Source organism: Aspergillus homomorphus (assembly GCF_003184865.1).
Source record: "Aspergillus homomorphus CBS 101889 unplaced genomic scaffold BO97scaffold_4, whole genome shotgun sequence".
Lineage (NCBI taxonomy): Eukaryota > Fungi > Ascomycota > Eurotiomycetes > Eurotiales > Aspergillaceae > Aspergillus > Aspergillus homomorphus.
Window position 1 is genome coordinate 208,708 of NW_020291890.1, and position 17,263 is coordinate 225,970.

At 53.1% G+C, this 17,263-nt stretch overlaps 5 protein-coding genes across 5 annotated transcripts; 2 read left to right on the forward strand and 3 right to left on the reverse strand.

Moving 5' to 3' along the window:
• Positions 1-444: 444 nt before the first annotated feature.
• BO97DRAFT_174888 (ABC bile acid transporter) lies at positions 445-5,216 on the forward strand. Its single transcript, XM_025690334.1, has 3 exons — positions 445-884; positions 940-3,381; positions 3,433-5,216. The coding sequence occupies exons 1-3, from the start codon at positions 564-566 to the stop codon at positions 5,101-5,103; spliced, it is 4,434 nt and encodes a 1,477-aa protein (XP_025554932.1). The 5' UTR covers positions 445-563; the 3' UTR covers positions 5,104-5,216.
• Positions 5,217-5,678: 462 nt separating this feature from the next.
• On the reverse strand, positions 5,679-8,512 carry BO97DRAFT_431556 (transcription factor domain-containing protein; the record flags this gene model as incomplete). Its single annotated transcript, XM_025697495.1, has 8 exons — positions 5,679-6,052; positions 6,145-6,383; positions 6,437-6,847; positions 6,898-7,627; positions 7,961-8,010; positions 8,074-8,152; positions 8,212-8,314; positions 8,378-8,512. The coding sequence occupies 8 exons, from the start codon at positions 8,510-8,512 to the stop codon at positions 5,679-5,681; spliced, it is 2,121 nt and encodes a 706-aa protein (XP_025554933.1).
• A 193-nt stretch (positions 8,513-8,705) lies between these two features.
• Positions 8,706-11,784, forward strand: BO97DRAFT_403056 (ferric reductase family protein). Its single transcript, XM_025694648.1, has 7 exons — positions 8,706-9,498; positions 9,551-9,591; positions 9,649-9,969; positions 10,027-10,256; positions 10,310-10,362; positions 10,415-10,536; positions 10,593-11,784. Exons 1-7 carry the CDS (start codon positions 9,061-9,063, stop codon positions 11,680-11,682), a joined length of 2,295 nt encoding a protein of 764 aa, XP_025554934.1. The 5' UTR covers positions 8,706-9,060; the 3' UTR covers positions 11,683-11,784.
• Positions 11,764-14,626, reverse strand: BO97DRAFT_175205 (beta-glucosidase). The gene is made up of 7 exons (XM_025690335.1): positions 14,359-14,626; positions 14,107-14,300; positions 14,003-14,055; positions 13,709-13,931; positions 13,398-13,644; positions 13,188-13,350; positions 11,764-13,139 (listed from the first exon to the last, which is right to left on the reverse strand). The coding sequence occupies exons 1-7, from the start codon at positions 14,483-14,485 to the stop codon at positions 11,846-11,848; spliced, it is 2,301 nt and encodes a 766-aa protein (XP_025554935.1). The 5' UTR covers positions 14,486-14,626; the 3' UTR covers positions 11,764-11,845.
• Positions 14,627-15,872: 1,246 nt separating this feature from the next.
• Positions 15,873-16,862, reverse strand: BO97DRAFT_411084 (uncharacterized protein; the record flags this gene model as incomplete). The annotated part of the gene is made up of 1 exon (XM_025696164.1): positions 15,873-16,862. The coding sequence occupies one exon, from the start codon at positions 16,860-16,862 to the stop codon at positions 15,873-15,875; it is 990 nt and encodes a 329-aa protein (XP_025554936.1).
• Positions 16,863-17,263: the final 401 nt, after the last annotated feature.

Consider the following 17,263-nt stretch of genomic DNA (forward strand, 5'->3'; position numbering starts at 1 on the left):
TCGGTAAGGTGCTTGGAAGTGTGTCTTGGGAAAAAATGTTTGGTTTTCATGCATGCGCATTGCATGCCTATGATGGGCAGCTTTGGTCCTTTGAAGGAGTCGACCGTACGTAGGCAAATAGACGAGGTAAACAGACGACGGGATATGACTACTAGATACACAAGAAGCCCATGTTTATGCCTGAGGCCAAAAAAGAAGGTATCTGCCGGGCGGTAGAGCGGGCTCCGGCATTACCCGACGAGGCAATTCCACTCCCCACCGCGGGCAACTGGAGAGATCGATTAGCCACTCCGACTGTCTCACTACACGGTCACTACAGCAGTAGTGGTAATTTCGAAGTTATCGCCAAATCCTTCGGCTGCGGGGAAGCTCGGTCTTCGAGATGACTTGCTTTCCTCGCAGTGGACCGCGTTCCGATGCTGGATGACTGCTTGCTTGCTTGCTGCTTGTTTATCCCCATCCCTCCCTCTTTGCTCGGCCTCGCGTGTTGGAATGCCAGCCACTGGTTCACCTTGGTTTGACAAATGGTTCCCAATGAAAGCCATGATGCCTAGAACTGCACCATGTCGCTTTTTGAAATTATCTGTCTGATTTCAAACGTTCTCATTGCAGGCTGGGTCATCGCAACATGCCTACCCGCTACAAGGCATACCCTCCAGTGTGCTTTTAAGGGATGTCCGCCAAACGCGCTCCTTGACGGCTATCAGAGAGTAGGAGCTTCTTATAGCACCCCATCGGGATTTCTGGTGGCCTTGCGCACCAACTCTCGACCATACCTCCTGCTGGCCACAAATGCGTGTGTCTGTGTTGCTTCCCTACTGCGAGCCATATTCGCAAAGACTCTAGCCAGTAGAGTACAATCATGGATACAGTTCGTGTCGTGGGTAGGATGCCATGAGTGTCATTCTAGACGTACCAGCACTAATGTGGCTGACTTAGCTTTTGCTTCTCGCGCAATGGACCTTTCTCACAAGCGAAACATCGCCGATGGTACGGTACTTCTGGGCCTTAAAGGGAGGAGTAGCTGGTTGCTTGATGATTGGGGGCCTAGCCTTGGAAAACACAGTTGCGAGAGACGAGGCAGGGCTCGGACAACCCACACCACCTCTTGCATGGTCGATTTACGTCCTTGGCGACGTCGTTGTTCTCATCTCCTTGTCTTACCCGCGCGGTGCCCCCCTATATCGGAACGGTAGGCCAATCGATGAGGAAGAGGCATCTTCTGTACTTGGACGACTGTCATTTCAATGGGCAACTAAGCTTGTTTCGCGGTCCGCCTCTAATACATCAATTGGCCTGGATGATCTTCCGGAACTGAGCGACAAAATGCGAGCAACTAGTTTGCAAACTGACTTTCTCGACGTGCAAGATAGATTGTCCTTCTCTGAGATAAACCCGTCAAAGATGGTAAAAATATTATCATCACTGTATTGGAAGGAGATGCTCCATCAGGTTCTGCTCTCCGTGCCGCTAGCGATTCTAGCTTTTGCTCCGCAGCTAGCTCTCCGTGAAATGCTACAGCTTTTGGACAAACATAGCGCGGAACACGACGCGCTCAATATGTGGGCCTTGCTACTTGGTATAAGTATTGGTGTCTCTTCCTGGCTTGAGAATTGGCTTCTTTGGACCGCCATGAATTGGATCTCAGTGCCACTGACGACACAGCTCTCTTCAGTCACTTTTGGCAAGTCAATGCGTTTGAGTTCGCAGAATTCGGCCGACGAGGCCGATGATAAGCCTTCCGGGGATAGTACACAGAACGTGATTAACCTTTTGGCTATAGATGCGTCTCGTATTGCCATTGTTGCGGGTTTTCTATATTCGCACATTCTTCAAGCACTGAAGCTGGCGGTGGCTTGTACATTCCTGGCTCACCTCCTCGGATGGCAAAGCTTGCTCGCAGGACTGACTTGCCTAGCTCTCTTCTATCCGCTTCATTCTCTCTGTTTGTCCAAGTACTCATCTGTTGAGAAAGACCTCATGCTCACTCGCGACAAAAAGATCGCGACCCTAACTGAAGTTTTGCAAGGCATTCGGCAAGTGAAATTTGCGGGGCTTGAGGTGAAATGGGAACGCAGGGTGAATTTCCTTCGTGACCGCGAGGTAGAAGCTCAGAAGGCGGCTTTCTTCTGGCATGTAGTCAACCTCTCAATCCACCTGCTTGGTCCAGTTATGGTGTCAGCCGTCTCCCTAAGCGTGTACAGCTGGAAGCAAGGCCCGCTCACATCATCAGTCGCCTTTCCAGCTTTATCGACCCTTGGGTATATTCAATTTATCCTAGGGCTCATTCCTGAACTACTCTCCGGCCTCGTTGGTGCAAAAGTGAGTCTAGGACGAATTGCGAGATTCTTCAATCTAGCTGAAGGGTTGGGAACCACGACGCCTTTTCGCCGGATTGAATTCGAAAACGCCAGTCTTTCCTACTTCAGATCCACCACTACTGTGTCTAGCATACTGCAAAATGTGACACTCAGCTTTCCCATGAAAGGCTTGAGTGTGGTGTCCGGCCGCACTGGATCAGGAAAGACTCTCCTTCTTTCTGCCATTCTAGGCGAATGCGAGGTCGTGTCTGGTACGGTCCGACGCCCTATTCCTCCAACATCTCAGGCAATATACAACCAGAACCTTAACCCCACGGATTGGACTCTCACTTCAGCAATGGCATATGTAGCTCAGACTCCGTGGATAGAGGCTGGAAGTATTCGAGAGAACATTCTATTCGGGTTGCCATTAAGTCATGCAAGGTATCAACGCGTGCTGTCCGCATGTGCCCTCGTTCAAGACCTCAACCTCTTGGATGACAGGGATTTTACCGAAATTGGACCCAGTGGAGTCAATCTAAGCGGAGGGCAAAAGGTGCGAGTAGGTCTAGCGCGGGCCCTGTACTCGCGCGCTGGAATCCTTCTTATGGATGACATCTTTAGCGCAGTGGATGTGCATACAGCACGTCACCTCTTTAAACATGCCATTACAGGGAAGCTTGGTGAGGGACGGACGAGAATCCTGGTCACTCACAATGTGGATCTTTGCATATCCAAGGCTGACTACCTGGCCGAGCTTGAGAATGGAACAGTCAAGCACGCCTGCTCATTGGTTCGCTCTCATACTGAAGCCTCGCATAGTTCATCGCCACAGGAACGCTTATCGATGGACGAGCAGGACGACGAAAAGCTTGATGACAAGACCCACTACCAGGGCAATAGTGAAAATAGTACTGACAATTCCAATTCGCCCAAGGCGTTCGTTGATGACGAGTCAAGAGCCGAGGGAGCCCTTCAATGGTGGTTGTTCCAAAGATACATCCAGACAAGCGGCGGATGGTCATCCTGGGCTGTTCTGGCAGGATGCTACGTGACGTACAACATACTACAGCTTGCTCAGGTAAGTGATCTGGTTCCGTCACGCGCTTTGATACTGACAACTCATCACTAGTATTGGTGGATCAATATATGGAGCAGGGATGGCAACACCAGAGACCCAGGTGACAATGACACGGTATACTTCCTCGGCATATATACCATCATTGCTGCCTTGTCATGTCTTGCCGGCTCACTGCGCGCTTATATTGCACTCCAGACTTCATTAAATGCGGCATCCCGACTCTTCCGGCAATTGCTGTTCGTTGTTCTTCGCGCACCCTTGCTTTGGCTCGACAAAGTGCCGTCAGGGAGACTTCTCAACCGGTTCACGGCCGACTTCTACCTGGTGGATTCTCGACTAGGGTTCGACCTGACAGCCGTACTGAATGCGGGCATGGACTGCATTGGAGTTATCATGGGTGGAGTACTAGTACGGCCGATCTTAATCGTGTTCGCTTTATTGCTAGCTGCAGCAGCCCTATGGTATACGCAGCGGTACCTGGCTGCCGCACGTGAGATCAAACGGCTCGAGAGTATCTCCCGCAGTCCGATTTATGAGCAAATCGCCTCTTGCCTGCAGGGTTTGGCCACGATCCGCGCCTTTGGTCAAACAAAGCGCTACTTTGAGCTATTTCACACCAAGCTCGACCGCCAGGCGCAAGCATCCTGGCATCTATACCTCTTCAATCGATGGTTCACCTTCCGCATCAATGTCTTGGGGGCAGTCTTCTCTACTGTGACTGCCCTTGCCGTAGTGAACCGCCCCGGCGTGACGGGCTCCATGGCGGGCTTTGCACTCGTCTTCACCAATCACCTTTCCTTCGCCCTTGTCTCCTTGAGCCGCGCCTACTCCACCCTAGAAATGGACCTCAACGGCGTGGAGCGCATTCTGGAGTACAGCGACATCCTCACGGAAGATACCAAGGGGAAAGAGGCACCGCCATCTTGGCCGAAACAAGGCAGCATTTCCTTTACCCGCCTCAGCGCGGGCTACTTCCCGGACTCACCCGCTGTCCTCCAAGATATCAACTTCCACGTCACATCCGGCCAACGCGTCGGCATCGTCGGACGGACCGGAGCCGGCAAGTCCACCCTTGCGCTGACCCTCTTCCGCTTCCTCGAAGCCCGCGAAGGTAGCATCACGATCGACGGGCTCGACATCTCGACTATTCGACTCGCCACCCTCCGCAACCGCCTGGCCATGATCCCGCAAAACCCAGTCCTGTTCACGGGCACCATCCGCTCGAACCTCGACCCTTTCGACGAACACGACGACGGGACCATCCTCCAGGCCCTGCGCCATGTCCATTGGTCATCGTCGAACTGTCTTGATCCGCAGAGCACTACGACCGTCACCACACTTCACGCGGCCGTGGCGGAGGGCGGGTCGAATTTCTCGCACGGCCAGCGTCAGCTGCTATGTTTAGCGCGAGCGATGCTCTCGCGTCCCGCGATCCTGGTGCTGGACGAGGCGACGTCCGCTGTGGATCGCGCGACGGATGAATTGATTCAGCAGTCGATCCGGGCAGGGTTCGGGCGCGAACGCACGACGTTGCTAGTGATTGCTCATCGGATCCGAACGATCGCGGATTTTGATCGTGTGGCAGTAATGGACGCCGGGCGCGTGGTGGAGTTTGGATCGCCGAGGGAGTTGTTGGTGAAAGAGGGTGGGATGTTTCGGGGATTGGTGGAGAGTGATGCTGATCGAGAGGAATTGATAGATATTATTACCTCGAAGAAGTAAGGGTCTATCAAAGTATTCAATTCAACATCCGAGCGGTGTGTGTTCTTAAGAGGACTAAGCAAAATGCGGGAAAGCTTCTGTTGCATAATTAACCAGCATCTGGAGATTGAACCATTCGACCCGCCTCCTCTATGACCTCCTCAGCTGGCTTGACCATCTTCGGTTTCTTGCATTTAAGCTGATCCTCTTTCTCATGAAGTATCAACAGAAAGTTTCAGCCATCATCTCATTGCAGAAGTGAAGACGGCCATCGTTCGCCGTAAAGAAAGACTCGCATAGCCCTTCCTTGCCATATCCCGCAGATCACAGCATCTGCCCAACGTAGTCCACTGGCTGTTCGGTCCGAAGACATATTTGGTGTTGCGCGGTGAGTCGGACCAGTCATAAGGTGGTTCGGGGATCTAGACATCTCTCTTGGCGGATACAGATTTGAGGAATCTTTCGATAGCTTACTGTTAAATTGGTCGTAGTCATTGCGAGGCGAAACTGTCAGGATCGAGCAAGAGGGATTTCGGTAGAGACCTGAGTGAGATTGATAAAAGCTTAAAAATAGGTAGTTTAGGATTGAGTAGGCCTCAAAACAGACTACTCGGCACACTGTTTAACCACGACATATCTTGGAAATCCAGCATATCAACTCCCTCCAGAAACGCAGAGTTCACCCCCTCTCCGAGCGACAAATCCCCTAACCCATTCGACCCGGTCGTCCCCATCGGGAGATTCTGGGCGGACTGCTCCTGACCCGTCGGGCTACCCTCCGACACGACGCGCTCGTACAAGATCTCCAGAGCCGCGACGCACCGGCGTGCAGAGGTGCTGTAGCTGTGGTACTTGCGAAGGATCTCCAGAGCGTGGTGCCAGGATTGGCCGATGGCGGGCTCGGTGACTTCCTCGAGGATGGCGGGGCAGAGGCGCCCAGCGATGAGGACGGTGGCGGCTGTGTAGACGTCTGCGTGGAATCAGTGTTGAGCTTAATGGAGATGGAGGAAAAGGGAATGTATGAGAGATCGGGGAGATGAAGGTGAGTGAGTTGATGCTTACAGAGAATATTATACCACCATGCAGGAAGCGGGCCGGCTGTTGCGTCGGCGGGAATGTGCCCGTAGATCAGGCCGATGACCTCCTGCGCTACCTTGACGCAGATGGTGGAGCATTGAAGGGCGATCCGCTGCGGGAATGAGTCTTGCAGAGAGGTGAGGGGGTCGGAGACCCCGATATCTCGAGCAGTGCAGTACTTGGATAGGATGGGTCGGAAAAGCAGCATGCGGACGTGAAGGAAACTAGAGGTTACGTTTTAGCACTGCATCTTCTGACGAGTGGAAGGTTGGCTTACCGTGCGCGCAGGACAATGCTCTGATGGTAAAACACGTTGTCGCCGTATGCGTGAGAGACGTCGCCTCGTAAGTGCTCCGGCAGGTTTCGAGACCACTTTGTCAGCGCTCGGTCCAACTCGAATATGGTATACTCCCCCTCGGTTTGCTTGTCGAAGTAGAAGTCATACACGTCTTCAGGATTTTCATCAGGATTAGGGTTGTAGAAACTGAGGAGGATGTCGTTCATGATCTCGTAGAGTTCTAGAGATTTCGCGTAGAATGCCATCACGGAGGGACGGTCGGCTGGTTGGCCAACGTCAGTACCTGAGGCGGAGGGTATGTACTCTTCGTCCACAGCGGCTGGCAGTGGTACAGAGCCTCCTGCAGCTTTGGAGATCATTGAGGGGCGCCCGAAGGTCATGGAAATCACTCTAACACTGTATTAGTTCCTGCGAGGTAGAAAACCACACTTTGAAATTACCGGTCCATCAACACACATCCGTGCCATATTTTGCGAGCAAGCTGCTTCTCCTGGGGGTTCTGTAGTCGAGCACTGGTCTGTGAAAGATGTAGTCCCAAGCTCTGCGCATTCCGAATGGCTAATCCAGTGACAATCCAACATTGGTGAGCCGAATCTGTGCTCTGAAGATATTGGGCCATGAGTAGTAAACATTGAATCAACCCCGCGGACCCTGTATTCCAGAGACTGAATTGGAGAAGGTCTTTTGCACGGGAGAAAAATGTATCAGCCGACGCCTCTCGCTCCTCCGGAGGGATAAAGTCGGCTAGCTGACAGGCTAGAGCAAAGATCACATTGAAAGTACACATCAGCATGTTCTCATCCGAGTGAGAAGACTCCCCAGTCCATAATCTGGCGTATTCGTCTCGCAGAGTAATACTATCGACGAGCGGGTAGAGAGGGAACACAAAAGTCCAGTATATTTCCATGAGGCTATCAGCTGTCTTTCGGGGTGGAAGAACGTAGTTGGAAAACCCTGATGATCGTTCTTTTCTCGAGGACATGATACCGGACGGCGATGTAACACCAAGGACTGAGTCTGATGTTTGACGATAGGGCGACAGCACCCTCTGGTCAATGGCCGTTCTGATCTGTCGGATGAAGCTGGCAGCGCTGGAGCTGCCAAAGAAGCCTTGTGTTGGGCGCTCTTCCTCCACCTCGCCCATCATCGCGTTGACGCCATCCCCACACTCTCGCGACTCAGAAGCCGGACGTCGAGGAACTGTGATTCTATGAACGCACATTGATGCTGTTTCCGGGGCTTGTTGGCAGACGAGGCATGGCGAAGAGGATTCATTGCCATTGTCGCCTGAGGCAGTTGGTCGATGTTGTCCAAGATTTGCGTGGGGAGAAGCGAATGTGATGGACTTTGGAGTTTGTAATGAACGTGGTACCTGGACTTGAGAGCTAATAGAGTCCTTGACCCTGTCAGCATCTTGCAAGTGACAGACCCCCGTCGAACCAAGATGTGTACTTACCTGTGGAGAGCCTGATCTCGATGATTGAGCAGCATCTATCCGCGCACCGCTAGGACTTTCGTGAAGCTTCAGCCGGTTCTCTAGATCTTTGATATAGCTTTCACAGACCAATGTCAGCGAACAGTGGCGGGCTGCATCGGGAGACACAAGGCAGACTCACTCTTGCGTAGCTCGCTTTTTTTCTCCGGAAAAGACACACTGGGCCCCTCGATTTACCCTTTTTATACACGGTCCGCATACTACGTCGCCAAGCAAGTTAGCAATAATGCGGATGATCATCCTAATCCAACATATCTACCGGGATGAATGCCATCGCATCGAGTCCTTCGGGCCCGGCATTCGTCGCATGCGATGGCGATTTTGCGCCGTTTGTGGGGCGCTGCGGAGTCATCTGCTGAGCGCTGACGCTGAAAAGAAGAAGAAGAATTAGAAGGATTAGGCATAAGCAAATGCAAGAATCATACGATAGAGGGTGGAAAAGAAACGCGTTGGGTGACTTGCCCGGGGGAAAGTAGGAGAAGGAAGGAATTCCGGGGTGGCCAGCGGAACTGATACCGGGGAAGTGCGGAAGCTTCGGATCTGGTTCCGTGATTGAGCATTGATATTGATATTGTGTAGGCAGATGCGGTGAGCCCCAGCAGAATCAAAGAATATCACGTGCTTGATTAATGTCATGGCTGTAGCAGACGGGCTCGTACCCAATCAGAGATTTTGGCGCTATCAGATGGCCCGATCAGATTAGATAAATGCGAAGTCGGCATTCCCATCTCTCTCCATCCATCCATCCATCACAGAGGAACGAACTGGGCTGCCTAACCTGCTCCCTATTACTTTTTCTTCTTTTCTTTTCTTTTCTTTTCTGTTGCTCAGGACATAGCATCAGACCTGACCTTGGTATCCGCCACTCAACGAAGAACACCTCAGACTACTCCATCTTTCTCCCCTCTCTTTCTCGCCCTGTTTCTGTCACGGCGGGTCTCGGATACGCGAATCGCCGGGCGCAGAGCGATCTCGTGTGAAAGTCACCTCACACTGGCATGTCCGCCCCACAACCTGAGCGAGGGTTGACTGGAGTTTCCACCCTTCAGTTTTAGTTCCACCTCTTCTCTCCTTCCTCCTTTCCTCTTACCCCTCCCTGCCCTCAGTCATGTTGGCACTCAGTGGGCTGATCCTCTTCTTCTCCTTATATACCTCGCTCGTCGCATCTAAATTCCTCCCCGAGAACGAACGTTGCGTTACTGCGATATACACCGCTTATGGATACCTCACCTTCGCCGCAGACCCAGACGTGGGTTTCTGGGAGACCCGGTGTCAGAACCCGCTAGAGGTCACCTCCATCTACGCTGCCTCCGATCTCTACTGTCTCCCCTTCGAGAGAGAAGCTGGCATCGCCCAACTGGCAAAGTTGTGTCGACAGTTTAGTCACCTCGATCTGATTCCGCGCGAACAAGTCGCCGAGAACCTCACCCGTGACGCTCTTCGTCGCATGCCAGTCGTCAAATACTTGGAGATACCAAGAAAGCATCTCCTCAATACACCTGTTCTCCTCGCGCCCTCCTATTATGATATCGTATTTCAAACTATTGTACGTGGAATTCTCGTTCTTCCCGCCAACCTCTAACCGCGCCTCTCGGCAGGATACTTGGGAATTCCAAACTTGGACACATTACGCTTATGGGTAAGAGGATTCTGTGCGTTCACCTCAACCCAGAGAAGGGTCTCTTACCATTACTAGATTGGTTGGATATGGGTTCTGGCTCGGCATACTCGGCTTGGGGATTGTTCAGCGACTGGTACATCATGTCATCCACTCTGAAGTGGTACAAACCAGCTATAGGTCTAGTCCAGGCCTTCGCAGACTTTGTGTGCCTTTCCAGAAGATCTATCACTGGGTACAGATGCACCTCGTCGTGCCTCACCCTCTGCAGTCCCAGGGCCGCAAATTGCTTTGGTGGACCTTTCCAACACGATTAGAAGCTGTTATTGTGTTTTTCTTCTGGGTCCTAAGCATGGTCGTCTGTACTGTCAGCTATCGACTGATACCGAATAACATCTAGTAAGACCCCGGGAGCAGAACGGGTGCGACTGCGGATGACTGACCCAGTTATTGCAGCTGGCCTGATAAACAATCGCAGCTGCTTCGGTATGCGGCGGACAGAACAGGCATCCTATCTTTCGCTAATCTACCACTGCTCTGGCTTTTCGCTGGCCGCAACAACATCTTCATATGGGCCACCGGGTGGAGCTTTGCAACGTTCAACCTATTTCATCGCCACGTCGCCTGGATTGCGACTGCCCAGGCGATCGCTCATACTTTCCTTTACCTCTTCATCATGTACGAGAGTAAGTCGTGTTTCTCGGAAGGCTCACACGAAAATAGCTTACAATCGCTATAGAAGGTAGACTGCTGAAGAAGCTGCAAAAGCCATATCTACTATGGGGCACAGGGGTGCGTAATGACCATTGCAGACCGTCCGATAGCGAGGCTGACATTAAAGCAGGCAACAGTCCTTATGGTCCTAATCTTACCACTCGCGATTCAGTGGCTCCGCCACCGAGCTTATGAAATCTTCCTCTTGTTGCACATCGTTTTTTCTGTTGGACTGCTGGTTGGTTGCTTCTAGTGAGTACTCGAAACCAGCGTGATTCAACCCGCACTAATCTCAACTCTGCTACCAGCCATACTATCATCTTCTCAGACCACGGATACTGGACCTATCTCTGGCCGGCCGTGGCCATGTGGGTCATGGACCGAGTTCTTCGTCTCGTCCGGTTGCTTTACTGCAACATTCACGTGCGAGTCAACGCTGGTAATAGGATACTGTACACGAAAAGCTTAGCCAGCTACGACCATTCTGCGGACGTGATTCGTCTCGAGGTCGCTCCTGGCTCTAAGCGTCTGTGCCCAACACCGGGACAGTACTACTACCTCTACCAGCCGTTTCGGCTGACGGGCTGGGAAAGCCACCCTTTCACCCTTGGTCATTGGTTCTACGAGGCAGACTACAAGGACGCATCTCCCACCCCACCCCTAGCCAAGGGTGACCACTCCATTGATGTAACACAGGTGCCTCTTCTGTCTGATTCTTCGTCAGAGTCCACGCACACGGCCGAGGAGCTACAGCTGAAGCGTGACGCCCCGCGCGGCTTGAAGCTTGTCTTCTGGGTCCGGCCGTACGACGGGTGGACGCGTCAGCTTCGTGATCAGTGCATGCGGTCTCCGACGCTGAGTATTGACAAGACAATCCTGCTGGAAGGTCCTTACGGCGACCAGTTTCCTCTATGGAACTACGAGTCGGTGCTCCTTGTGGCCGGCGGGACAGGCATTGCAGCAATCATTCCGTACATCCATGAGCACATACTGCGGACCGTGGAGGACCCCGAGCAAGCGGCCAGTCAAACTCGGGATATGCAACTGGTTTGGGTAGCCCGGCAGGCCTCGTTCATTCGACAGATTGCCGCCCGCGAGTTAGCACCCGCGTTGACTCGCGACGACTTCCGCGCCTCCTTCTACTCGACTGAGAAGCGGAACCCTCACGAACATGATCGGGTCGAATCCATGGACGATCTTGATATAGCCCAGGGACGACCAAATGTTGAAAGTCTCGTGCTCGCCCATGCACATGCAGCTCAGCTGAGTGAGTCTTCCGTGGCTGTCCTGGTCTGCGGCCCGGTTGCATTGGCGGACCAGACCCGGGCAGCCGTGCACTTGGCCCTGAAGCGAGGTTACAAGGGGATACGATATGTTGAGGAGTCATTTAGTTGGTGATGATTTACGATTTACGACTTTGCTATGGCGCTGTTTGCATGTATGTATGTAGATAAAACTGCTAGATACACATCCCAGGATAATAAACCAAGAATATAAGTTTGTTAGACTGAATCGTGCTTACCACTACCCTGAACTACCCTGCGCAGTGCCGACCACCAGCTTAAATAGACAACTCGCCCGTCAGAGGCAAATCCCGGCTCGACCGGCCCACATACACCTTGTATTCTCCCTGCTGCAGCTCCCAGTCCTGCGCCTCCACGTTCCAGGTACTCAGATCGCGTCTTGTCAAGGGAAAAGTGACAGAGACTGTCTCGCCAACGGGCACATGCACCTTGTCGAATCCGCGCAGCTGGCGAACGGGCCCACCGGGGATGCCAACGTACAGCTGCGCGACCTCGGCCCCGTCCATGGCGCCGGCATTGCGCACCTGGGCCGTGACATTGGCGAGTACGTCCCAGAGCCGCGGGTTGCCTCCTTCTTGGATGGTGGCAGCGGGCGGGAACTGCGTGGCCTCGACGGCGGAGCGCTGGATGTTCAGCTCGGCGTAGTCGAAGGTGGTGTAGGACAGGCCGAAGCCGAACTCGAACTGCGGAACGATGTTGTCGCGGTCGAATGCGCGGTAGTCGATGTAGACGCCGTCGGTGAAGTCGTCCTGCGGGAACAGGCCGTAGGGCGCGACGGGCTGCGCCGGGTGCAGCAGCGCCCCGTAGTCGGCCGCCTGCTTGGCCACCGTGTAGGGCAGGCGGCCGGATGGGTTGGCGCGTCCGTACAGCAGATCTGCGATGGCCGTGCCGGTGTCTTGGCCCGGCAGGTGCGCCAGGATTACGGCCGTGACGTTCGCGTGGTCGATCCAGTTGTATACCAGCCGGATGCCTGCGTTGTGGATCACGACGATTGTATTGTTGCACTTGCTAGCTACATTCGTCACGAGGGTGTCGCTGTCGGCGTCGACTAGGCCGGTTCGGTCGTCGCCTTCGGAGGCGTAGCTGTTGATGAAGACCAGGCAGGCTTCCGAAGCGGGGTCGACGTCGGGGTCGGACGATGTGGTATCCCATTGGACGGCGGTGCTGTCTGCGCGGGCCTGTGCCTGGATGGCGTCGAGCGGGGCGGTGATGTAGGCAGGATTGTTGGATCCAGAGCCGCCACCGACCCAGAGTGTGTAGTTCTGGGTGGCGGGAATGACAGCCGAGAACGTGGAGGTCGGGCCTGTGGAGTCGGGGCCTTTTGCGTCGTAGCCGTAAACGGAGACAAGACGTGGCGACTGGAGCGGGAGAGCGGAGTTCTTGTTCTTGACGAGTACGTGTCCCTCGATTGCGCTCTGTAGTAAAGTATCCTTTTCATCGGCGGATGTCCCGATGATGACTTCATGCTCGGCGTAGACGTCGGCAGGCATGCCGATGCCTGGGGATGGGAAGTCGGTGTCCTGGTTCAATTGGTACCAGGATGCAACAATCCTGACTGAGTCAGTGCTAGGACAGCTAGCACGAGGTGAGTAGGCTCACCTAGTAACCATATCATCAAGCCTGGATGCCTCCATACTGCCGTTGGCAACGGCCGTCGTGAGGTTGGAGTTCCAGGTGGTGCTGCGTGGCATGACCATGTCCAGACCGGCGTTGGCCCCGGCGATTCCGGCGTGTTGGGCACCCCAGTCAGTGACAACATAGCCTTTTAGTGATTAGTATCTGTGTGTGGTTGAAGAGTCGGTGTCTTACCTTGGAAGCCCAACTCCGTCTTCAGTAGCCCGTTCAGTGTTTTGCTGTTCTGGCAGCCATAGGAGTTGTTGACTCGGTTGTACGAGCACATGACTGAGACACTTCCCGCCAGGACCGCATCTTGGAATGGCCAGAGATAGAGTTCATGGATCGTCTTGTCGTCGATGTTAGAAGATACTGAGGCAACCGTGACTCCGTTCTCTGTCGAAGGGTTTCTGTTGGTCTCTTGCTCATTTGCGATATAGTGCTGTTGAGATCGCAGTTAACATCGACTCGCGTTCCTGTAGGCGAGTAGGGTAGCATATAAATACCTTCACAGAGACTCCAACACCAGCTTCCTGTACACCTTGAACGGTCTCGTAGACCAGTACACCACTGTGATAGGGATCGGTGGAGAAGCCCTCCCAGTTCCGACCACCTTCCGCGATACGACCAATCGGGCCGACTACTGGGCCCAGCAGAACATTGACACCCTTCCGATGGAACTCCTGCCCCATGTAGAGCGCTCGTTGGTGAGCAAGGGTTTTGTTCCAACTGAGACTCGACGCATCAGTATCGATCGGTGTAGTAACCCCGGAGAGCTGCTAGAGAAGACTAGCCCATACCTTGCACCGACATGAATCCCACTTGACCAGCCATTCACGAAGTCCGTTCCACGCTGCGCCAAGTATGAGCAGAGGCAACTTCAACCCTGTTTGGGTCCACGTACCAAGCCATTGCCAGCATCCGAGACACAGAGCCCAGGAAAGCCCAAGCGGGAGACGGCCGGGATGTTTCCGGAGCAGCCATTGCTGGTACTGTAGCCTGCCGTGAAATTGACCTTCTCCTCGTCTGTGAGCTGAGCGACGAAGCTCTTTGCTTTTTCGTATGCTGCGGCCCAGGAACCAGTACCGGTGCCCTCCGCTAAAGGACCAACATTAGTAATCAATGAAGCGACAAAAGAATATCTGGATCAACATACGAGAGGGGTAAACCGGGGGTGAGTCGCCGTAGAAGTATGTATCACTGGTAATGTTCTGCTCCGTCGGTGCAGCGGAGCTGAGCGACAGAGCGCCCAACAGGGCGACCCACGACCCTAGGCTGTACATTCTGCTGTCTCAATGCTACCTGCTGCTGCTGCTGCTGATTCATTTTGGTGCGATGTCAAGGAGGTATTTATGTTCCCTTTTCGACCACCTCAATCAAGCACAAAAGCGGGGGGGGGGGGGCGGATTTGTCAATTCTAGCAAGTATTCCGACAATTCCGATATTGCCTGACAAGCGGGTAAATGTCGGCGAAGAAACAAGAAACAAACAGCTTGTTGACGGCCATCTGTAGGCTTTAGCACTGCCAAATACCCTGGGAAAGTGAGGAGTCAATGGCAATCCGGCATGGGCTGGCTCAGTACTCCCCCTCAGCCACCGGGTGTCTGTCTCCACATGCCGTTTTTCTGCAATCCGGGGTTGTCCCACTCGCCCCACAATGACCAGCATGACGGCCAGGGCGGCAGAAGTCCGAGCGAGGGACGTCCGTAGCCTGAAAGAACCCCGCATTTGTCCCTCAGCATTCTCCAAGGTAGTCGATGCAGGGTCATCCCTGCTGTGTGGGGTTTCGCGTGCAATACACTGGGGTAGCCGGCACTTGTGCTCTGTTGATTACTTCATTCTGGCCAAACAGGATAATTGGTCGACATTAAAGAATATCTTCAAGACTTCAAGTGGGATTGTTTCGAGTAAAAGCAAGTCCGAGCCCTTCATGGTTGCGTTTGCTAAGCCACCGAAGGATGTAGGTAGATCAGGCCATTCGCACGGGCTTGACTGGCTAAAGCTTGTTGGGAAGACTTGGTAACTTGGGGTTCGGGACATGAACCACCGAACGAAACCAGTTCTTGGGCTGGTCATCTGCCATCATAGTTGGTCAGTAGGAGTACATCGAAGGGGGAAATCCGGGGATCACAGGTGTGAGAATTACCAAGGCCCAAGGCGATTCGAGCCGATATGGACCGATTAGGCTGGGAAGTCCGGTTAGCCTGCAAGTGTCTGCAGCCAAGGTCCGTAAAAGGGAATGCCGCGGGGTACGCGCATAATATAGGGGCAAAAGTAATAATAAGCAAGAAGAAGAGGGGGAGTGAACGGAGTGTAGGATAGGAGAAATTGTTGAGTGTGGAATGGAAAGTTATGGAAGGGAAGAAGAGAAAGAAAGTGTAGATTGAAGTGAAAGAGACACAAACAAGCAAACAACCGAAACCAGGCAAACACGGCTCTCACGTGTGTCTCTTTATTGTCTTCTCTCCTTCCCTGAGTCTCCTCTTCTTTCTTCCTCGTGGTGATAGAAGAGTGTGTACGTTAGAATGCTTGTCTGTGTGCTTCTCAGACATACTCACCACTTACACCCTTACCTTACGGGCAACAGACGAGTTACGAGCATAATGTTACACGGGTAAACAGATAAAAGTTCAGGTAAGTTAATGAAATGAAACTGGTGTTCCTGGCTGTTTATGTTGAAGGTTCATGAGAATCATCATCAGCAGGTTCCGAAGCAACAGCCTCAAGTTCTGGAGAACCATTATCAGTAGGTTCCGGGGAAACAGCCTCAGGGTTTACCTCGAAGGTGACGGTATAGTCCGGGAAGAACCGAGGCGGAGTGGTCATGAATCCGTACTCGAGCTGGCAAAGCCGGATAATGTATTTGGATTCCTCCACCGCATCGTTGACGAGTCCAATCCAGCCTACTATCGGCATCGGCATGTCTGTCTCAGCGTTTTGCTCCGCATGCAGGGCCACTGAGGTGTTGGTAAAACGCGAGGTCAACAGGAGCGTAGTCTGCGGAGGATTGTCAGGGCTACGAGCGTCGTGGATGGCGATCTGGTCTTCCTTGGGGACACACGTCAGCCACCCCGCGTAGTGGTAGAATTGCTCCCCAAAGCAGTTTCGGACCACAACAGGCATGCGTTCCGCGGTGGTGCTGGAGATCGCCCATGGCACACCAAAGATGGTCTCCACCATCACCCCAAAGGCTTCGGGATTACGCAAGGCACCCCACACAAAGTTCCCGGAGAGGATAAACGGCCAGGCATGCTTCCGAGCCCCGATGAGCGGGTAGATCGATAGCCACATGTCCACATAGGCTGGATCCATGAGGCGTCCGTCCGCTAGGATGATCCCGTGGAGGTTATTCCGGGCTTGCTCGATCAAGGTAGCTAGCTGCCCGACATGCCACGCATGCACGACAGCTGCGCGGGCGCGCAATAGTGTCATCAGCTCACTCACGTGCAGTGAGGGTGTTCGATCGAGGTGGAAAACTACAATCACCGGTATATAGGTCCCCGGACGGAAGTCTGGATCATTTGCAACATCTACCTCCTCTGTCGGTTCTTCCCTTGTGGAATCGAAACCTATGCCCGGATGTGGAGTGCCTGGCCTTGGGGTAACCTCTCCTTCATCACCGAGTGAAGGATTATGTCGGGGAGGTGGCAGTGGATCCATGGTGAGTCAACCAAACTACTCGGTTTTTGGGACTCGAAGGTAAGACTGTTCAGTCCTGCTAGGAGTATCCTTTGGCTAAATTATCATGTATCAAGGAGCTATTTATAAGAGACAGTCCGTTATTTGGGTTGACAACATATAAGGAGGAAACTGCATTTTAGATTTAGGATTTCTCGGTATGTCTTGTGAAAGAGCAGGAGGCTCTTAGGTAGTTAGTGGAATTTAGCGCTACTTGGAATCCAGCTTGCTAAAACCGTTCAACTAGCTCTTTGGTTGATGCTTTTTGCTTTCAGACAGCTTAAAGATATACCGAAACGACTGGCACCGGGACAAAGGACACCTCTGGGAGACGGGTGTATCCTTAGGTCAGCTCAGCACGGTAAAGTAGGAAATTAAGGAAT